The sequence below is a fragment of the Rhinatrema bivittatum genome, chromosome 6, assembly GCF_901001135.1.
Source record: "Rhinatrema bivittatum chromosome 6, aRhiBiv1.1, whole genome shotgun sequence".
Lineage (NCBI taxonomy): Eukaryota > Metazoa > Chordata > Amphibia > Gymnophiona > Rhinatrematidae > Rhinatrema > Rhinatrema bivittatum.
The window spans coordinates 29,634,106-29,650,557 of NC_042620.1; the positions used below are offsets into that span (position 1 = coordinate 29,634,106).

Below are 16,452 nucleotides of genomic sequence, written 5' to 3' on the forward strand. Positions count from 1 at the left end.
GGAACCTTCTGGAAAATTCACCCCCATTACCCCCCATGACTCATATTAGCCTTCATTTTCTGACTGTCATAAATCATTAGGCTCTGCAGCAAAAGGCTCCAGGAAACAAGGTTTATTAAAAGCAGTGTTTGTGCAACCGCAGGCTGGCTATATTCTGCAGAAATGCTCAGTTATGTGTGTAATTAGATACATTACTACACAGCACTATGGGGGCTTCAGGAGGGAGAATTCTGCCCCCTTAACAGGCTTGCAAAGAGCAAGGGCCGTTTGCTAGGAGCTGGTAGGGAAGAACAGGAAGAGCTTTGGGATGCCTCCGCCTCCGAGGCATGAAACCTCTTTCCCACCATGGCTGTATTTCTATGAACAGCTGAAAACACGGCTATTTGTTCAAACCTTTGGCTGATTTAGTAGTTTCATTATTAGGCAGGTAAGTGCTTTATTGCCAAATGGGGTATTTTGAATATGAAAGTGTTTTATGTTAGTATTTCCTGCTTGTAAGTTTTTTTTATACTTTCTTAATCACATTGGGTTTTCAATGCAATACAATCAAATTTTAGTAACAATATTATTATTCAACTGCACTATTTACCTACAACTGAGCATTTCAGGTTACGCCACCTTGCAGGGCAGCTTTCTACAACAGCCTGCTTCCCACAGTACCCCCATCTGCAATTTGCTATGATTTAACTGTAATTTTGGATTTTTTTTTTTTTTTTAATATTTGCAGCATGTCAGCAATGTTTTACACCAGTACTTTATGTTTTTGTGTTATAGCTTTGTAATTCATTTTTTGTCAAATACACTCAAATGTAATTTACTTTTTATACCTAACTATTTTGCAGGAGAAGAAAAGTATTTAAAAAAAAAGTTTGTACTGTGATTTTTAGGTATATAAAAAGCCCATACGCATATCGTTTTTAAGAAAGATAATCTCACGGATATAGTATTCTTTACCTGGTAAAAATAAATGAGAGGGAGTAAGTAACATGTAACCCTTGTACGGCTTTGGGTGTGATTTTTACACTTCAACAATTTTATTAAAGCACAGACTAGACTGGATGCTCATTACCTGATAATGTCGTTTTCCTTAGTGTAGACAGATGGACTCAGAACCAATGGGTATAGTGTACTCCTGATAGCAGTTGGAGAAGAAGTCAGATTTCAATCTGACGTCAGCCCTAGTACATATACCCCTGCAGGAAGTACAGCTCTTCAGTATTCTCCTCGAAAAGCAATCGTGGATATATATGTGCACTCAACCGAGAAACACCGACACCCGGTAGGTATGGGTGTCTTAGAGGGAAGCTTGGCTTACCAGTGTTTGTCTTGCTCTCGGGGATTGTCACCCGAGGTTTCAGTGTTTGTTGGCAGCCGTGGACAGGATGCTGAGTCCATCTATCTACACTAAGGAAAACGAAATTATCAGGTAAGTAATTTCTCTATTTCCTAGCATGTAGCAGATGGACTCAGGACCAATGGGATGTACAAAAGCTACTCCTGAACCAGGTTGGAGGCTGCCTGTGGTCCACTTAGTACTGCCCTTGTGAATGCTATGTCCTCCCGAGCCTGAACATCCAGGCAGTAGAACCTAGAGAAGGTGTGAGTGGAGGACCATGTCGCCACCCGACAGATCTCGGCAGGTGACAGCATCTTGGTTTCCGCCCAGGACACTGCCTGGGCTCTAGTGGAATGGGCCTTGACTTGCAACGGTGGCGGCTTGCCTGCCTCTGTGTAGGCCGCCTTGATTATTTCTTTGATCCAGGGGGCTATGGTTGCCCGTGAGGCCGCTTCCCCTTGTTTCTTCCCACTGTGAAGGATGAATAGGTGGTCCGTCTTTCGTACGGATTCCGACTTTTCCAGGTATCGGACTAGGAGACTGCCGACATTAAGATGGCGAAGGCGGCGAGATTCTTCCGAGTCCTTATGCTCATCTGGCGATGGCAACGACATGGTTTGGTTTAGATGGAAGTGAGAAACCACTTTTGCGAGAAGGAGGGGACCATGCGTAGCTGTATGGATCCCGGTGTGAACCTGAGGAGCGGTTCTCGACAAGACAGTGCTTGAAGCTCGGAGATGCGACAGGCCGAACAGACTGCCACTAGAAATGCAGTCTTCAATGTTAGTGGTCGGAGGGACAGACCACGGGTGGGTCTGAAGGAAGCTCCCACTAGGAAGTCTAGGACTAGATTGAGATTCCGTAAAGGTATCGGCCACTTCAGGGGTGGTCGGATCTGTTTGACCCCTTTCAGTAAGCGGGAGACGTCCAGGTAAGAGGTTAGACTGCCGCCCTCCACCTTGGCTCTGTAGCAGGCCAACGCGGCCACCAGCACCTTGATGGAGTTGAGACAACCCCTTCTGTAAGCCGTTCTGCAGGAATTCCAGAATCGTGGGAATTTTGACTGTCCGCGGGAGGATGTCGCGGTCTTCACACTAGGCTTCGAATATTCTCCATGTTCGTATGTAGGTTAGAGATGTGGAAAACTTCATGTTCGGAGCAGAGTGTCAATCACCACCCCCGAGTATCCGCTCTTCTTCAGGCGTGTCCTCTCAATGGCCAGACCGTAAGAGAATTGAGTTATTTATTTTTATTTATTTAAAAACTTTTATATACCGGTATTAGTATGCATACATCATACCGGTTTACAATGTAACTTTAAAGGTAGAAATTACAATGAACAGGGAGGGCGAACAAGGAGGAGTATACAAAGAGCAGGAGGTGGAGGAATTAAAGCAATAAATAAAACTGCAACGGACTATTTACAGGAATATACAAGGCGTAGGCAAGATACTTGCAGAAGTCGGTGTACTTAATCAGGAGTTGGGTCTTCGTGGAGGTGTACTTAATCAGGAGTTGGGTGTACTTAATCAGGACTTAATCAGGAGTCGGTGTACTTAATCAGGAGTTGGGTCTTCGTGGAGGATCGGGCCTTGTTGGAGCAGATCCCTGTGTGGAGGGAGAGGGAGAGGGCTCCCTGTCAGAGGTCTTCGCATGTCTGCGTACCACGGCCTTCTTGGCCAGTCCAGGGCCACTAGAAGTACTGGTCCCCTGTGGTTTTCTATCTTGCAGATGATCCCGCCCAGTAGCGGCCACGGAGGGAAGGCGTATAGCAGGATTTCCTGTAGCCAGGCCTGGACGAGGGCATCGATCCCTTGCGATTGTGGTTCCCATCTGCGACTAAAGAAGTTGGGAACTTGGGCATTGAACCAGGTTGCCAGGAGGTCCATGGCTGGTGTTCCCCAGCGGTTTACTATCAACTGGAAGGCTGTGGCCAACAACCTCCATTCCCCTGAGTCTAGACTTTCTCTGCTGAGGTAATCCGCAGTGACATTGTCTTTTCCCGCTATGTGGGCGGCTGAGATCTCTTGTAGGTTTGATTCCGCCCATGCCATTAGGGGGTCTATTTCCAGGGACACCGGTTGGCTTCTGGTTCCTCCCTGGCGGTTGATGTAGGCAACTGCTGTGGAGTTGTCAGACATGACTCTGACCGATTCGCCCCGGAGTCTGTGACTGAACCGTAGGCTGGCTAGCCTGACTGCCCGTGCTTCCAGTCGGTTGATGTTCCATCCCGACTCTTCCTTGTCCCATTGCCCCTGAGCGGCCAGTTCCTGGCAATAGGCTCCCCACCCTCGTAGGCTCGCATCCGTGGTGAGCAGAATCCAGGTCGGCGGGGATAGCCTTATTCCCTTTGCTCAGATGGTCTTCTTGTAGTCACCATTGTAGCTGGGTTCAAACTTCCTCCGGGAGCTGGAGGCGAACAGAGTAGTTCTGGGACATCTGATTCCATCGTGACAATAGGGAATACTGTAGGGGATCGCATATGAGCTCTTGCCCATGGAACCACTTCCAGTGTGGATGTCATGAGACCGAGGACTTGGAGATAGTCCCACACCTTGGGGCAAAGACTGCTTAACAGGTTTCGCAATTGGTTCATCAGTTTTATTCTCCTTGTAGGAGTCAGAATGCCCTTGTCTTGTCTGGTGTCGAACCGGACTACCAAGTATTCCAGAGATTGGGAGCGCTGCAGACAGCTCTTGTTTGTGTTGACCACCCACCTGAGGATCTCCAGTAGAGTTTTGACTCTGGTGGTCGCCTGATGACTTTCCTCTGGGGATTTTGCCCTGATCAGCCAATCGCCAGATATGGGTGTACGAGGATTCCTTCTTTCCTCAGTGTGGCCGCCACTACAACCATGAATTTGGTGAACGTTCAAGGGTGTTGTGGCTAGCCCTAAGGGTAGTGCCCAGAACTGGTAGTGGTGGTCCAGGATCACGAGGCATAAAAAACACTGATGCTCGTGATGGACCGGGATGTGCAGGTAGGCTTCTGACTGATCCAGGGATGTGAGAAATTCTCCCGGCTGTTTCACTCTTATGACAGAGCGTAGGGTTTCCATGCAGAAGCGAGGAACCCTCAGGTGGCGGTTGACGGACTTGAGGTCCAGGTTGGGCCAGAATGCACCCTCTTTCTTGGGAACGATAAAATAGATGGAATAGTGCCCAGTATTTTGTTGATGTGTGGGCACCGGCGTTATGGCCTTTAAGTCGAGCAATTTGTTCAGTGTGGTCTCCACTGCCATCCTCTTGGAAGGGTTGTGGCAGGGAGATTTCACAAATTTGTCCGGAGGAATGTTGTGGAAGTCCAGATAATATCCCTCTCGAATGATGGTTAGGACCCATTTGTCCGAAGTTATCTTGACCCATCTTTGGTAGAATAGGGCAAGTCTGCCCCCTATGGCTTCTTTCTGTGGCTGGGTCGGCTGATCTTTATTGCGGGGTGCGGCTGGGGCCTGGACCCGTGCAGGCTCCCTTTTTGCTGTGTTTGTTCCAAAAGGACTGGCCCCTGCCTGCGGGGCGAGATGCTTGATATCTACTTTTGTACGGTTTGAAGCGCTGTGATCCCCTGCCCTTAGATATTCGGGGAGAGGGGCGCTGGCTTCTCTTGTTCTTGTCCTCTGGTAGCCGTGGTACTGGGGATTCGCCCCATTTGTCGGCTAACTTCTCCAGTTCGCTTCCAAACAGGAGGGTTCCCTTAAAAGGCATTCTTGTGAGTCTCGTCTTGGACGTCATTTCGACTGACCAGCTTCGGAGCCAGAGTTGCCTTCTGGCTGCCACAATGGACGAAACACCTCTGGCTGCAGTGCGCACCAGGTCGGAGGTCGCATCCGTGAGGAATGATACTGCTGACTCTAGTGCTTCGACAGGTGTGGTGGCGTTCCTGGTCTTTGGATAAGCAGGCATGTGTCACCATGGCACAGCAGGCCGCGATCTGTAGTGACATAGCTGATACGTCGAATGACTGAGGATGGATTCCAGACGTCTGTCCTGGGCATCCTTGAGTGCCGCTCCTCCCTCGACTGGGATGGTAGTGCTCTTTGAGACCACGCAGACCATGGCATCCACTTTGGGGAATGCTTGGAGATCTTTGGCAGCGGGGTCCAGGGGTTATAGGGCTGCCAGAGTCTGTTCCCCCTTGAACGTGGCCTCCTATTCCAGATCAATCAGCTGTTGAACGGCTTGCAGCAAACGGATGTTAGGGTCCTCTGGGAGAGGCTGTGGCTGTGTCATTGGAGGCGCCGGTTGCATGTGGACAAAGGTATGTAGGCCTTTGAAGAATTCTACCCAGGAGAAAGATGCTGGGTCTAAATTGAAAGGCACTGCGCCCCCGGGAAGCCCCGTTTGAAGGAGGCTCCCACAGGGGATAGAGAGGTCCGGTGTACTGTCTGTGGATCCGGATCCCAGTACTGGCTGGGGAGGACCTTGACCTGGTTCACCCAGGGCCTCCTCACACTGTAGGCACAGAGCCGTGGCCTCTTCATGCTGCGCAGCTCTTATGTGGCATGCTGGGCAGAGGACCTGAGCCTTGAGCATCTTGTCCAGTAGCACCATGGCTTGTGAGCATAGAATTGCAGAAACCCCCAGTTTGTGCGTTCAAGTGTACGCCGGGAGGCTTAGTTATGCGCTCTGGCCGTGCCGAAGTTGTGCGTGTAGGTCGGATGCAAGCTCAATGACATGCACGCACGACTGTGCGCACAAATTTAACTTATGCGCCCGGCACAGTTGAGCATGTAGCTGTGCACCCGGCACCCTCGTGCGCGTCGCTGTGTGCAAGGCACTTATGCGCGCACAAGTAATTTGTGTGCCCGGCTCATGTGTGCGCATGGATCGAATAGGCGGACAGGGCAGCAATCAAGGGAAAATGGCATCGGCGACCACCCGAGCAATATGGCGACTACCTCGGAGGGTCTCCACGTGGGAGGACCCTCGTATCGGACCGGGGTCTAGCCCGGACAGGGCTGAGCAACACGGTAACACTGACGCCGGCTGGTGATCTGTGCGGCTATTCGAGCCTTGGAGATCGGATTGCCGAAATCACCTCAGGAATTCTCAACTGGGGGAGGGACCTGTAGGAATCACCACAGGAGAGCGGGGCTCGTCTGTAGAGGTAAGATTTCTTCTTTGTTTTGGATTTCTTTGGTTAGAATACTCTAACGCCGTGCAAGCGTGTATAGAGTCCTGAATTGCTATGGAGACGGAGAAATACTGAAGAGCAGAGCTTCCTGCAGGGATATATGTACTAGGGCTGACGTCAGATTGAAATCTGACTCCGTCTCCAACTATCAGGAGCACACTATACCTATTGGTCCTGAGTCCATCTGCTACATGCTAGGAAACCACATTTTGTTTGTGGTAAGGCAGGGGGGTGGGCAAACCCAACCCATTAACACTCATCTTCCAGCCTGCTTACCTCTTGCAAAACCTGCATTGTATGGGACCCGCCGATACTGACCTGCTCGGTGTCAAAGGCCCAAAATATAGTCCTTGATACACCAAAATGTGCATCATTTAATGACATCAAGCCCATGGGCAGATAGATCAGGGCTTTGGTGCTGCAGCCTGGAGACAATCCAGGAGTGCCTAGTTTGGCTGCCATTGGCTTCGCTCAGCAGAAGGTGAGGAACGTGGGCAGGGAGAGGGACCTCTGGGAAGTGATGAGGAGTAGTTGCTTCTTTCCCTTCCTCCCCCCACCCACCAACCTCTGGGATCCTTCCTGTCAGAGACTAACTCTCCATCTTATCTTCTGCACAAAGAACAGTTAAGAGGAATGGAGGTGCTCACACCCCCTGGTCTGTGCCTGTGCACGGCTTGGCCACAGCTGCACTGCCGAGACTCAGTGTGCACTACCGTACCAGCCCTGCCCCTGCCTGGTACATTTCAGCCAGCTGCAGTTGCACAGTGGGCTAAGATCAGGGCTGCAGCCTGATCAACATGGCAGCCCTAGCAGTATGAATAGGCTCTATTCCAACACATTCAGAGAAATAAGCTATATGAACTAGTCTTGTAATCGGAGTCTTTGAAAAATAATAAAACCAGTCCTAGCCAGAGGTCTCAATTACAGTAAAGAAATAGAGAGAATAAACCTCAGTACAGTAATTAATAGAATTGCTAATGCAAACAGTAGATTAACTTTCTTAATCATGACTTCTGAATCTTTGAATATAATTAGATTCTGATCAGCTAAAGTTTCTGTAATGGTTAAAAAAAAGCTAAACTTAATATTTTTATTTTTTTATTGCAGCATATGGCAGGTAAAGTATGTCAACAAATTGAGTAAGAAAATATGGAATTTTTTTATGAGAACATCTACATAATTGTCTCTTTGCTACTCTACATTACAATCATTTAAGAGAGGGTCATGCAATTTCTGTACCAATGTATAATCTGCATATATTAAGCAGCAGATGAATGAACGGTTTTGCTTCATTGCTAAATTTTCCTACATTTTCAATAAAAATACGAGGGAGAAACAAAAGCATTTTCATAATGGAAAAGAACTTGAGAAAATTTTGCTATACCCGCCCAGTGTGGATCAGTAAACGCAAAACAAAACAATGACAAAAAAAAAATACGCAGCTCCTCTCCTGTCACCTTATTTATTTATTTAACATATTTCTATACCGGTCTTCATGAAGGGATTCATATCAGGCCGGTTTACATGGAACTTAGGGGGGAAAAAAAAACCCAACTAATTAATCAAACAAGAGAGCCGAAGCAAAGTTACATATAACAAGGAGATTGAACTTGGGGGCTAGAGTAGCCAGGAGGTAGTAAGACAAAATTAACTAGGTGTAATAATACATATGAATAGCACTGAGACTAGTGCGAACGTCCCATCTATTGGGCAGAGTCTGGATTGAACACTTTAGCAATTAGGGAAGGCTTAATACTTAATACTCTACTTCTTCCCCATCACTGTGGTCCCAAAAGTCAACTTCTTCACCCTGTCATTTTAATACTGAGATTCCTCCCCCGCATCTGTCACCTCGCTACCCATGAGCAGAACCTTTGGTCATGGTGTGCCATGCTTCTAGCCTTCCCCTTTGCTCTTCTCTCTTGAGGAGCTCCATGGGGGACCCCCGTTGTGACAAGAACCAGTAATGCGGCCCCCGCAGTAATAGGTTTCCCCACCCCTGGTCTAAGAAAAATAGTGGTAATAATGGGGATAGGGGAAAGCTGCGTGCTGTGGAGCCAAGGGCTTTAAAAGGATCAGAATCCTTACAATGTTCTTATGACTTACAATTTTCATAACACTTTTTTTTCTACTATAATGCTTCCATTCTGCATCTTCAAAACAAAAGTCCCAGATGACCTATTTTTCCATGACCCAAATGTCGTTTCCAGAATGCTTACAAGATTTGACAAGAATGTCTAACATTTACTTATTTTATGCAAAGCTGCATAAAACCCTTTCTAGCTAAATGGGAGGCTGCACTAATATTTAAAATTAGACCTAGAAGGGCAGACGCTCAGGAAAAATTTAATAAATGTAAATGTCATAGTGACCGCCTTTAAAGAAGAGCTGCAATAACCCTTTGGAATACTAAATCCTTAAGATTAAACATTTTCTTTCCAGATCATGCCATCAATTTTCAATTCCCCCAGAGCTAAGTTTTTACCTATGAATACACTTTTAACCTGAGATGTTAGAAAGCTGGAGTAACTGGGTGATCATTCTGGCTCACTGTGCTTAAAAGAAATCACTCTTAAATGTTTACGCTTCAATTTTAATGAAAATATAGTTATTACATGAAGATAATTTCAATGAATGGTACAGCAGATGTAAAGTGACAGATTAACGGCATCTGAAACTCAAGTCTTCCATTATTAAATGGAACAGGCACAGTCCATGGCGGAGGCAGCTCAGGCTTGCCCCACACTTCCTTCACAATAGATATTACAATGTGCTGCTATGCTATTAATCTTACCACTTTTACTATTCTTCTAAGGGCATGCTAGTTTATCAAACTTGCTAAGAAATAGCACTGACTGAGAATTGAATAACCACCTTCAAATAATGGCAAACAGAGATAAGGAAGTAGCTTTGAAATCCTTGGTTAAAATTTAGACCTCATAATTAAACTAACAGACAATGAATTGCTCATTTAAAATGAAAGCGGCTCATTTCATCAAGAGTGAATGTCACATGAACTTGTTGTAATCGGACACCACAGTCAAAGTCAACATCTGGAAATCACAGAACAAAGGGCATCAAAAAAGAAATAGTAACGCCGCTGCTGCTCACCAGCTGAAGACTGCATCATGGTTCCAGATTTCTGGACTTCATCAAACTTTGTAAAGATTACATTCAGTCTGTTGGAAGGTACAAAAATCAACACAAGAAATTAAGCACATTACAATGAAACCTGAAGATTTTGATGTAGATTACCCAAATATGAACAAAATTAACAGTAAAAGAGCCCATACTTAATACGTAATGAGAAATTACTACTTACTGATAATTTCCTTTTCTTTAATGAGGACAGCTTAATCCACACCAGTGGGTTATGCACCTTTACCAGCAGATGGAGACGGAGCAAAGCTGACATCCCAGTATATATACTCCTGCAGTGACATCAGCCCACCAGTATTCTCTGCAAAAGCCAACTGTGGACAAACTAGCAAAAACTTGATCATTAACAAATAACCATTCCGGCACTTAGACAACAGGAAAACACTGAGCTCAGACGAAGAATGTATTAACACTAGTCTAGGGGCTGGATTAATACTTAGCAGTAACCCTTGGAACATGCAGCCACACAGGAGGATAATAGCACAGCCCGTCAGCAGCCAAGGGCAGGGAGGTGGATCCACCTGTCTGTACTGAAGAAAAGGAAATCATCAGGTAAGTAGTAATTTCTCATTTAGACAGGTGGATCCAGAGCAAGTGGGATGTACCAAAGCTACTTCCAAACAGGGAGGGAGGCCGCCCACAGTCCAGGCAAAACCACACATGCAAAGACTGTGACCTCCCGGGACTGTACATCCAAACAATAATACCTGGAAAGGGTGTGTAAGGAGGACCATGTCGCATCTTGGTAAATGTCAACAGGAGACAACAATCTAATGTCATCCCTTGACACTACCTGAGCCCTAGTGGAATAAGCCCTAACCCCACTACACAACGGCTGCTCAGCATCCACATACGTGACCATGACCACCTCCTTAATCCAGCGAGCTATTGTAGCCTGCGAATCCGGCTCACCCTGTTTACCTCCACCGTGGAGAACAAACAAGCAGTCCATCTTCCTGAGAGACTTAGAAAACTCCAGATACCTCGCAATATGTCTCATAATATCCAAGGACCGTAACAGACTAGATTCCTTCGCATCTCTTTCCCTGCCCAGAGATGGCACGGAAATGGACTGTTTCAAGTGAAAATCCTTTTGGCAAAATGGAAGGAACAGTACACAGCTGTATCGCCCCCAGCATCACTCAAAGGAAAGGCTCCCAGCAGGCAAGGCCAACAGCTCAGATACTCTACATGCAGAACAAATTGCCACAAGAAACACCAATTTCAAAGTCAGTAACCACAAGGAGAGATTACACATCAGTCAAAAAGTGGAGCCTGTCAAAAAATCCAAATTAAGATTCCACAAGGGCACTGGTAACCACAAGGGAGGATGAAGATGTTTTACTCCTTTCAAGAAAAAAGCCACATCTGGATGAGCAGACAAAGGTCCATCATTCACCTGACCCCTGAAACAGGCAAGAGCTGCCACCTGTACCTTTAATGAATTAAGGGCCAGCCCTTTACTCAACCCATCCTGCAAAAATTCCAAAATTAGCGGGATCTTAATCGAATGAGGAAGAACACCTCTATCTTCACACCAAACCTCGAACACTCGCCAAACCTGCATGTAAGCTAAGGCAGTGGAAAACTTTCTTGTTCACAGCAAGATGGCAAACAACGCAGTAGAATATCCACACTTCAGCAAGCGACCCCTCTCAAGGACCATACCGTAAGACAAAATTGAGTCAGATCTTCGTGAAGAACAGGACCCTGCTGTAGCAGATCCCTGTTTGCCGGAAGCCAGAGTCTACCAGGAGCCTTCATAGATCTTCACAGCATGGTCTCCTGGGCCAATCTGGTGCCACCAGAAGCACCATCCCCCTGTGACCCTCGATCTTCCGAATCACTCTGCCTAATATGGGCCACTGGGGGGGGAGCATACAGCAGCTCGCTCTTCAGTCACTTCTGCACAAGGGCATCGATTCCCAAAGACTTTAGATCTTTCCTGCGACTGAAGAAACAAGAAACCTTTGCAGTGTAAGTCGTCACTAGTAGGTCCAGAAACGTGAGGCCCCAGTGATCCCCTATCAGCAGAAATGCCTCATTTGATAATTCCCATTCTCCTGGATCCAAACTCTGTCTGCTGAGAAAGTCAGATCTTACATGGTCTTTTCCTGTACTATGCGAGGCTGAGATCTCCTGAAGATGCAATTCCGCCCATTCCATATGCTGGGCTATTTCCTGCGATACTTGCTGGCTCTTGATTCCTCCCTGCCGAGTGATGTAAGCACTGTTGTTGCATTGTACGACATTATTCGGAACACTCGACCCTACTATCGGCCACCAAACTGCAAGCATGCCAATTGGACCACACAGGCTTCCAGCCGATTGATACTCCAGAGAGACTTTTGACTCCAGTGCCCTTGCGTCGTCAGCTCCTGACAATGAGCCTCCTAACCCTGGAGGCTTGCATCTGTTGTGAGTACCAGCCAGTCCAGTGAGCTTAGGAAAACCCCCTTTCTCAGATGATTCACCTTTAACCATTGCAGGTGAGAGCTGAATCAAATACCCCTGAGAGTGTGGGCTCTAATGAGACAGAAGGGGGCGCTGAAGAGGATGCATATGCACCCTTGCCCACAGCACCACTTCCAGGGTCGTTGCCAGAGGACCTATAGATAGGGCTACACTGTCAAGCATATTGTGTTCAGACGCACCTGCGCCATCAACTTCTGAATGCGACCGTCTGGCAGAAATACCCTCCCTTGCTTCGTGTCGAACCGAACACCAAGATACTCTAGCGACTGAGATGGCTATAGATTGCTCTTGGCCAGGTTCACCACCCAACCGAGTTCCTGCAACAAGGAGATTACCTTGCGCGACACCAGAAGGCTCCTTCCAGAGTCTTAGCCCAAATCAGCCAGTCGTCCAAAGTAGGGGTGGATCAGAATCCCATCCTTTCTCAACTCTGTCGCCACCATCACAAACTTGGAAAAAGTTCTGGGAGCAATGGCCAGACTAAAAGATAGCGCTCGAAGCTGATGTCCCAAAATAGCGAATTGCAGAAAACGTTGATGCTCTAGGCCAGTGGTTCTCAACCCTGTCCTGGGGACCCCCCCAGCCAGTCGGGTTTTCAGGATATCCACAATGAATATGCATGAGAGAAAATTTGCATACACTGCCTCCATAACATGCAAATGTTCTCTCATGCATATTCATTGTGGATATCCTGAAAACCCGACTGGCTGGGGGGGTCCCCAGGACAGGGTTGAGAACCACTGCTCTAGGCGGATGGGAATATGCAGGTATGCCTCAGACATATCCAAAGACATCAGAAACTCTCCCAACTGCACGGTCATTATCATGGACCGCAAAGTTTCCTTGTGAAAATTAGTCACCTACAAATAACAGTTGACCCCTTTGAGATCCAGGATGGAATGAATAGAGCCTTCCTTCTTGGGTACAACAAAATAAATGGAATATCAGCCTGTATTTTCTTGAGACATGCACACTGAAACCACAGCCCTCAGACTGAGGAGCCTTGACAATACACAGTCCACTGCCTCTCTCTTCTGCGGGGAGTGGCAGGGAGACACCACAAACATATCCTGAGGAACACTGCGAAATTCCAGCGCATATCCATCTCGTATCACCTCCAGGACCCACTGGTCTAATGTGATTTTGAACCACCTCTGATAAGAGAGGTGACCCCCTATCTCCTGTTCCTGAGAGGTGGGGCAGCATACCTTCATTGGGAGGCTCAGGGAGGTTCCACTACCCGAGCCTGCACTCCATTTGGGCTGTCTGGAACGAAAGGACTGAGACCTACACCAAAATGTCGAGTCCTCTGAAAAGCCACTCTTCTGTAGGGTCAAAAACGTTGGAATCCCCTAGCATGACCTCTTATGCTAAAGGAGCATGGTGATGCTTCTTATCCTCCAGTAACCAAGAAACCGGGGACTCTCCCCACATACTGGCCATTTTCTCCAACTCTTCCCAAACAAGAGCAAGCCTTTAAAGGGTAACTTCATAAGGTTAGACTTGGAGGTCGCATCGACCGACCAATTTCTCAGCCATAACGGATGCCTGGCCACTATTACTGAAGCTACCCCTCTGGCTGATGTGCGGACCAAATCACAGCCCCTATCTGCCAAAAAAGTGGCTGCTGGCTCCATCATTGCCCTGGAATTCAAACCAGATTCATCAACCTCCTGAGAGAGAAGTGAACAGGAGCAAGTCACCAGGGACAAGAAGCTATCTGAAAGTCATTGCCACTGCTTCAAATGCTTGCCTAAGGATGGCCTCAATTCTCCTCTCATACACATCCTTCAAGGTCGCTCCTCCCTCTACGGCGATAGTAGTCCGCTTGGAGACAGCACACACAAGTGCATCCACTGTCGGAGAGAGAAATTGCTCTCTTGCAGCTGGATACAGGGGGTACAGTCCTTCTAAGACCCATCCCCCTGTGAAATTAGCTTCCGGGTCGCCCTATACTCAAGATCAATTAATTCTTGAACGACTTCCATAATAGGGAAAAAACCAAGAGGCTTTACAAGAAGAAATCAAAATAGGATCTTTCTTTGGCTCAGACATGGATTCAGCCCCAGGGACTCCCAGCATCTTTAATGTCTGGGAAATCAGAGCCGGTAACATCTTTATGAAAGAACCGCAACATATTCCTATACGATTCCAATCTCAGAGAAATTTCCCCATCCTCCAGGGAGTAAAGATCAGCTTCATCTGCGCCATCTGGGTCTCTATCAGGAAGACTGGCTGCCGATCTAGGTGTACTTCGATGTTTAACTGCATAACCAGGCGTGCGGGAGTTCACCACCTGCAACTCTGACCTGGCAAGATTGGTCGGGGCTAAGGTCTGCAAGCCTTGAAAAATTTCCACCCAAGAAAAGGCAGAAGGATCCATGCCAAAACCAGGAGATAACTATCCTGTGCCCACTGAACTACCTTCCCCCGCTGATGAACCGGTTAGGGGAGTTCCAAATTCAGGTGCCCATTCTGACATCGTCACTACCCAGGCCCGCATCAGGCTGGGAAGAACCGGGTTTAGTAAAATTAGATGAAGGCAATGCCCCCTGAGCCTCCAAGCAGCGCTGATATAAGTTAGAGGGAATGCCAGGCTGAGATGCCAGACTATGACAAGTAGCACAGAGGGGTAATGCGCTTAGGTTTCTTAGCTATAGGCACTATTCAGTCTGTCAGTATGCTTTAACAGGCAACTGAAAAGGGTGCGTCCAGCTATATTCATGCTGCAAAAAAATAGGCGTCCAAGATTTAGGCACCCAAAATTTAAGCATACAACCCTGTGCCTCGACTGGCACTCCGTTTTTGATCAACCATATCGCTCAGATTGTGCGTATAAGTAAGCATGCGCCTCAAATAGACACTGCTACCAACTGGACACCCAAGCAGGTGCCCAACTAAGTGTCCAAAAACTGGGCGCACAACTGAATGCACAGCCGGACACACTCGCACGAACTGATGGTCCTGAAGAAGGCAGCCTAATACGTAGGAAAACATGCAAAAATCTCCACCGTAGCCTACCACATGGCACATAGTGATCAACCTAAGAGCGGGGCCTTGCCCATAAAGGCTGCTCAAGCCACCAGGCTGCCCATATCTCTTAAACTCCCTCAGAGGCAGGAACGAACGTCATATCGGCATGCCGAGCATGGAGACTGAGGGAAGGAGGAATCCCTACAAAAATCCCTCCTCCTTTTTTTAGTTTTTGCTTTACCTGAGCTCAACCCACCCTGGCTGAGTACAAAATTGGTCTCCCACTGCGGGGTGGAGAGGAGATATACCATCACTGCCACGCTCGGCTTCCTGCACCCACTTGCCTTTCAGTGCCTTATGCACATAAGGCCACGCTTGCTGAAAACCAGCTACCAGACCAAGGCACTCATCTGAGGGAAAATCCAATATATATCACCTCAGGAATTCTCAACTGAGTGAGGGACCATATGGTAACAGTACAGGAGAGCGGGGCAAATTCATTTTCTCTCTTTTCTCCTTCTGAAAACTTTAAGCAATCCCCAGCAGGGAGATGCACGTCCACCATCTGCTGGAGACGGGGAATACTGGTGGACAGATGTCACTGCAGGAGTATATATACTGCGATGTCAGCTTTGCTCCATCTCCATCTGTGGGTAGAGGTGCATATCCCACTTGGGTTCTGGATCCATCTGCCTAAATGCTAAAAGGGATGTGCATTCATTATTTTCAATTTTGTTTTTAGTGCGCACTAAACTAGGGATGTGCAGCCAGAAAATGTGGGGGGGTTTGTTTTGTTTTCATTTTAGTGCGCACTAAAATGAAAACAGATAAAAAAACAAAACAAAAATGAAAATGAAACAAAACAAAAACAATTTTCTGGCTGTATATCCCTAATATGAAATTAAAGCTATTATATATTCAAAAATTTCCTCCATCATACCACCCAAGCAGTATATGAAGCGTGAATCATCCAAGTGATAGTCCTGTGGGAATTCTGCGCTATTGCGGAGCACAGAATTCTCCTCATAAGAACATAAGAAATTATCCTACTGGGTCAAACCAAGGGTCCATCAAGCCCAGCATCCAATAGTGGCCAAACTAGGCTACAAGTACCTGGCAAGTACCCAAATACTAAGAACCACCCATGCTACTCATTCCAGTAAATGCAGTGGCTATTCTGTAAATCAACTTGATTAATAGCAGGTAATGGACTTACCCTCCAAGAACTTATCCAAACCTTTATTAAACCTAGATACACTAACTGCACTAACCACATCCTCTGGCAACAAATTCCAGAGCTTTATTGTGCATTGAGTGAAAAAGAATTTTCTCTTAGTTTTAAATATGCTGCTTGATAACTTGCAGTTGCGCAGAAT

General features: G+C 47.1%; 1 protein-coding gene across 21 annotated transcripts in view; it reads right to left on the reverse strand.

Moving 5' to 3' along the window:
* CLASP1 (cytoplasmic linker associated protein 1) overlaps nucleotides 1-16,452 on the reverse strand; it is a 637,864-nt gene that overhangs the window by 445,903 nt on the left and 175,509 nt on the right. For all 21 annotated transcript variants that reach the window (XM_029605186.1, XM_029605182.1, XM_029605181.1 and 18 more), the window contains exon 8: nucleotides 9,581-9,648. In XM_029605186.1, the coding sequence (XP_029461046.1) occupies nucleotides 9,581-9,648 (68 nt within the window). The remainder of the gene's footprint in view (nucleotides 1-9,580; nucleotides 9,649-16,452) is intronic.